This window comes from Bombina bombina, chromosome 5 (genome assembly GCF_027579735.1).
Source record: "Bombina bombina isolate aBomBom1 chromosome 5, aBomBom1.pri, whole genome shotgun sequence".
Lineage (NCBI taxonomy): Eukaryota > Metazoa > Chordata > Amphibia > Anura > Bombinatoridae > Bombina > Bombina bombina.
The window spans coordinates 1,127,425,702-1,127,432,518 of NC_069503.1; the positions used below are offsets into that span (position 1 = coordinate 1,127,425,702).

Sequence of the window (6,817 nt, forward strand, 5' to 3'; positions counted from 1 at the left end):
TTAGGTTTAGGGGTTAATAACTTTAATATAGTGGCAGCGACGTTGGGGCAACAGATTAGGGGTTAATAAATTTAGGTAGGTGACGGCGATGTTAGGGGTGGCAGAGTAGGGGGTTAATAAATATAATGTAGGGTTCGGCGATGTTGGAGACAGCAGATTAGGGGTTCATAAGTATAATGTAGGTGGCGGCGATGTCCGGACAGGCAGATTAGGGGTTAATAATTATAATTTAGGTGTCGGCGATGTCGGGGGCGGCAGATTAGGGGTTAATAAGTGTAAGATTAGGGGTGTTTAGACTCAGGGTTCATGTTAGGGTGTTAGGTGTAGACATAAATTTTATTTCCCCATAGAAATCAATGGGGCTGCGTTAGTGAGTTTTACGCTTCTTTTTTGCAGGTGTTAGACTTTTCTTCAGCCGACTCTCCCCGTTAATAATATTTAACTAATGTTTGCGAGGTGGGAGTGTGGTGGTTTAGGGGTTAATATGTTTATTATAGTGATGGCGACGTTGGGGGCGGCAGATTAGGGGTTAATAAGTGTAGGTAGGTGGCGGCGACATTGGGGGCAGCAGAGTAGGCATTAATAAATATAATGTAGGGTTCGGCGATGTTGGGGGCAGCAGATTAGGGGTTCATATGTATAATGTAGGTGGCGGCGGTGTCGGGGGCGGCAGATTAGGGGTTAATAAGTGTAAGATTAGGAGTGATTAGACTCGAGGTTCATGTTAGGGTGTTAGATGTAGACATAAATTTTATTTCCCCATAGGAATCAATGGGGCTGAGTTAGTGAGTTTTACGCTGCTTTTTTGCAGGTGTTAGACTTTTTTTCAGCCGACTCTCCCCGTTGATTCCTATGGGGAAATCGTGCACAAGCACGTTACACCAGCTCACCGCTGACTTAAGCAGCACTGCTATTGGAGTGCGGTAATGAACAAAATTTTGTTTGGTTTGTAAAAACTCGTAATACCAGCGCTGTAGGTAAGTGAGCGTTGAGTGAAAACTGCTTGTTAGCACCGCACAGCTTCTAACGCAAAACTCGTAATCTGGGCCTTTGATTTGAAAAAAAATCTCATGTTCTATCTATAGCAGAAAACAAAGGTTTTGGGTTTCAAGTCCTTTTAAAAGGAAACTTTAGTCAAAATTAAACTTTCATGATTCAGATAGAGCAGCAATTTTAAACAACTTTCCAATTTATTTTAATTAATAAAATGTGCACAGTCTTTTCATATTTACACTTTTTGAGGTCCCAGCTGCTACTGAGCATGTGCAAGAATTCACACACTATACTTACATGCATTTGTGATTGGCTGAGGGCTGTCACATGATACAGGGGTAGTGGAAATAGACATAATTTTGAATTTTGTCAGAAAAATCATTTTAAGTTCAGACAAAGGGGTCGATTTATCAAAGACTTCGCAAGCCTTTCGATCCCATACGACTGCAGGTTCTCACAAGATAACCTGCACGCCGTATTTAACAATCAGCGGTCAGACCGTGCACAAAATAGCGCTTGTGTGCAATGCTGAATTCTGCCAGTGCAATTCAGCTCACCAGAGGCGAGCTGTGGCAGACTGGTACACGTATATGCGCCCCTGTCCGCCGCTGATATGTTGAATTTTTTTTTTAAGTGTCCTTATTGACTGGATATGTCATTCAGTAGCAGGTTTCTAATTTTACCTGTTCCTTTGCTTTAACGGATAGGGTTAATAACCTTTTAAAGTGTAGGTGGATATAAGTTTGTGTTTATGAATTTATTTCTATTATAAGATGTGCATATCTTACTAAATAAATAATTTTGGGGATAAAATATACTGTCTATAACTCATACTTTTATTGATGATTTGATCATATTTTTATTGATGAGAACCAGTACATCAAATCAATAAAATACAAGAGAAATAAATGCTGCATCCTCGGGGGCGTTGTCTTGCAGATCAGAGAGAGGATTTCCCCAGCAGAGCCAGGAAGAGACCCACAGACAGAGCGAGGATGGTAGAGCTGGATTTCACACTGGAAGCCCCACTGGTGTTGCACAAATCCGTGTTACAGCAGGAGACAGAAGTGGAAGCCACTGAAAGACTCAAACTGCTTGGTGTGCAGACTGCGGCACATACCTTAGTGATGGAGGCAATTGACAAACTACCTGTGGAAGATCAATAAAAATGACACATTATACATTCACTCACTCCATATATGTCATCAGCCACAAATGCAAAAACATATGGTTCATGGTATAAACATGATGTACAAACAGAGCTATGGCAAGAAACCTAACTAGACCCTCCAGCTTTGACGGCCTCTAGTTTAGTCATTTGCCTTAGTTACAGGATATGAAAACTACATCAGCGATATTGTCAGAACTGTTTTTTTTTTTACAGACTTCTAATTAAAACAGAAACATCCAAAAGGCACCCGGTTTTCCACAAGGCTACAGGACACAATGTTTAAAAAGCAAAAAAGGTTTAATAGGCACAAAGGAACATTTTACACATAGTACACATCACAAAAAAGAGAAAAGAAGGTCAAACATGTTTTGTATATTTCATACTGCACTTTATCAATGACCCATAAATGGCAACTGTTTGCAAACCCTATTTACCTCCTGTGTCGTCGTCCCCACATATAAACCACCAATCACAAACCAGAGACTATGGAAACACACACCTGTTTCTGATAAAACACATCCTAATGATAATTAATGCTGTCTCTGGTAATTAAATGTGAGAAGCTAATATAAGAATAAACATGGTTGTGTAATAAAACAGAAAAATGTGGATTTTCTATTAATAAAATATCCCAAAGGGGCAATATTTCATTATTTCCTGAAAATCCACAAAAGTTTGCACAATCCACCTGGACGCCCCATAGTGGCAGGGATTAGCTCATTGATTGAGCCATTATCTGAATTGATTGATGCTTATCTGCAGCCGCTGGTTCTGAATTTGAAGAGTTATATAAAATATAATAGTGATGTTATTAGACAGATTGAAGTGTTGGAGTGGCAAGAAGGCTTTTCATTTATATCCATAGATGTAGTGTCCCTTTACACATCTATCCCCCATGATAAAGGCATTAAGGCCATTTCATTTTTCCTGAATCACCTCTCTACTTATAGTGAGGAAGTGAAAGAATTTATTTTGAAATCAATTGACTTTCTCTTAACACATATTTTTTTTATGTTTGAGGGGGATTACTATCTCCAGAGACGCGGAAAGGCAATGGGAGCAAAATTTGCTCCCTCCTTTGCCAACCTGTATTTGGGTTTGTGGGAGCTTTTCCGCGTCTTTGGAGATACTAACCTCTTCAGAGAGAACATTCTCTTTTTTGGTCACTATATCGACTGCCTTTTATTTGTATGGAAAGGTACTGAGGAAGCGATTCCCTCATTTTTGGGGTATTTGCAAGAGAATAATTTGAATTTAGAATTCACTTATACTCTATAATAAATAGAGTATCGCTTATTTGGATATAAAGTTGAAATCTAATATCCCTAAACATTGTGTTGAAGTAGAATTGTACAGAAAATAAATAGCAGGTACTACAAGTTTGTATGCTGCATCCTGTCACCCCAAACATACAGTTAATGCTATTCCCAAGAGTCAGTACATGAGGGTCAATAAAAATTGTACTGACCCTAAGAAATATGAGCATGATGCCAGATATTTAACCAACAGGTTTGTTGAGAGAGGATACAAGAAAGAAAACCTGGAAATTATTAAAAAGCAAAAAGATGTTCTAGATACAGGTTCCTTGTTTGTCCCTAAAAGTAGATCTAACAGAATGGTTTATCACCACTTATAGCAGTGAATACCATAAAATTTGTGGTATTATCAGAGATGTACTGCCTATTTTGGAAACAGATGATAAACTTGGGGAGATTGTACATACAGGTTGCACTTTTGTATCTGAAAAGGCAAAAACTTTAGGTAATACATTATAACTGTCCATGTGTAAAAAAACAGAATTGGCTTTCTTTGAAACCAGGTTTCTTTAAATGTAACAGCAATAGATGTAAGTCCTGCTCATATGCCATTTTTGGTACCGAATTTACTTCTCAGGTAACTGGTAAAGTCTATCAAATACGACAATATTCAACATGCAATTCTTGCTTTGCAATATATTTTTTAGGGGGTGCTGTAAGCAGTATGTAGGTTTAACCACTAGAGCTCTCAAAGACCATTTTTTAGAACATTTGAGAGCTATTGAGGATCCAGAGTTCACTACACCTATATCTCTGCACTTTAAGAGGGAACATAATGCTGACAGTTGACTTTTGGCATTCCAATGCATTCAAATCATTCCAAGACACCCCAGAGATGGGAATAGGGAAGAAGTTCAAAGACAACGTGAAGTCTTTTGGATATTTCAATTGGATACTAGAATGCCAAAATGTTTGAACTCTGAGTGGGACGTCAAATTGTTTGTGTAAAATGAACAAATTATATGTATGACATTTCTTCTTTTGTGTATATAGTGAATTTTTAGAGTAAGCAGTCACTGTAAATATACGGTATGTATTCACACATTTATATGTTTTCATCCCTCCTCTCAACCATGTTTATTCTTATATTAGCTTCTCACATTGAATTACCAGAGACAGCATTAATTATCATTAATATGTGTTCTATCAGACACAGGTGTGTGTTTCCATAGTCTCTGGTTTGTGATTGGTGGTTTATCTGTGGGGGGGGGGGGGACACAGGAAGTAAATAGGGTTTGCAAACAGTTGCCATTTATGGGTCATTGATAAAGTGCAGTATGAAATATACAAAACATGTTTGACCTTCTTTTCTCTATTTTGTGATGTGTACTATGTGTACAATGTTCCTTTGTGCCTTACTTGCCTGGCTAACACTGGTGAAGTCATCATCTGGAGACCGTTTGCCCTGGGAGCGTGTTACTGAAGCGCATTAGCATGAAGATGGCTGTTTCTCAGTATTGGCTACATACCGAAGCTAAGGAGACTTTCCTTTGAGCGCTGCTCTGTGTTTCTTGGTATACTAATTAAAACAGCCACACCCAACCCAAATCTCTAGCTAGTTACCAGATCTCACTAGTAAAAATAAGGCTCTTACCAATCCCAGCAGCTGCAACAGACGTCTTGCAGTAGGAGTCAATTCCAGCAGTACAGTTAACGGCCGTCATGCAGTTACTGTTGCTGCTCTGGCTGGTGCATGTGTAACATGATAAGGAATATGCTGTAAATAGATAATAAATATGTATTAGAACAAAATGGTGCGTGTACATTGTGATTATTATTATTATTGCTGTTATTATTATTACAATTATTATGTAATATGCAAGGATTTACTGCAGTTCTATCCAAAAACATATGAGAATATAAACAAACAAAAACTAATATCCTAACACAGTCATCCTCCAGTTCTATCTAGGAATTTACAACCTGATTGGATAACTGGAGTAAGAGAGAGGAGAATACAAGGGTTTAATAGGCTGCTAGTGATCTGAATGGTAAACTGCAGCATGATGAGAAATAAGTTACAGTTGTGTGCAGGGCTGAGCTTACAAGGACATAAAACACATTAGGATTTTAATATAAAATGTTTAATTATTTATAGTTGAAGAACTTTGTAAAATATTTTTTGGAAGCCCAGATTCCAGACATTGCTATATTCCACAGTCATTGGTTGCACGTGCTAATGACAGACCCTTATTGGCTGCTTTATGGACACTAACGGCTAGATTACGAGTTGTGCGTTAGGTTTAAAAAGCAGCGTTGGCCAGACCCAACGCTGCTTTTTAACGCCCGCTGGTATTACGAGTCTTGCAGGTACAGATGTACCGCTCACTTATTTGGCCAGACTTGGAAATACCGCAAATCCACTTACGTAAATTGCGTATCCTCTTTTTTCAATGGGACTTGCATAGCGCTGGTATTACGAGTCTGACAAAAAGTGAGCGGTAGACCTCTCCTGTCAAGACTGGTACCGCATTTTAAAGTCAGTAGTTAAGAGTTTTACACTACAACGCCGTAGCATAAAACTCTTAACTAAAGTGCTAAAAAGTACACTAACACCCATAAACTACCTATTAACCCCTAAACTGAGGTCCTCCCACATCGCAAACACTAAAATAAAAATGTTAACCCCTAATCTGCCGAACCGGACATCGCCGCCACTATAATAAATATATTAACCCCTAAACCGCTGCACTCCCGCCTTGCAAACATTAGTTAAATATTATTAACCCCTAATCTGCTATCCCTAACATCGCCGACACCTACCTACATTTATTAACCCCTAATCTGACGCCCCCAACATCGCCGCCACTATACTAAAGTTATTAACCCCTAAATCTAAGTCTAACCCTAACCCCCCCTAACTTAAATATAATTTAAATAAATCTAAATAAAATTACTATAATTAACTAAATTATTCCTATTTAAAACTAAATACTTACCTATAAAATAAACCCTAAGCTAGCTACAATATAACTAATAGTTACATTGTAGCTATTTTAGGGATTATTTTTATTTTACAGGCAAGTTTGTATTTATTTTAACTAGGTAGAATAGTTACTAAATAGTTATTAACTATTTAATAAACTACCTAGCTAAAATAAAGGCAAATTGACCTGTAAATAAAACCTAACCTAAGTTACAATTACACCTAACACTACACTATAATTAAATTAATTCCCTAAACTAAATACAATTAAATACAATTAAATAAAATTATCTAAAGTACAAAAAACCCCACTAAATTACAGAAAATAATAAAGAAATTACAAGATTTGTAAACTAATTACACCTAATGTAATCCCCCTAACAAAATAAAAAAGCCCCCCCAAATAAAAAA

The 6,817-nt window shown here is 37.6% G+C and overlaps 1 protein-coding gene across 1 annotated transcript; it reads right to left on the reverse strand.

Moving 5' to 3' along the window:
- Positions 1-1,827: 1,827 nt before the first annotated feature.
- LOC128659643 (lymphocyte antigen 6E-like) lies at positions 1,828-5,193 on the reverse strand. The gene is made up of 2 exons (XM_053713218.1): positions 5,075-5,193; positions 1,828-2,142 (listed from the first exon to the last, which is right to left on the reverse strand). The coding sequence occupies exons 1-2, from the start codon at positions 5,142-5,144 to the stop codon at positions 1,934-1,936; spliced, it is 279 nt and encodes a 92-aa protein (XP_053569193.1). The 5' UTR covers positions 5,145-5,193; the 3' UTR covers positions 1,828-1,933.
- Positions 5,194-6,817: the final 1,624 nt, after the last annotated feature.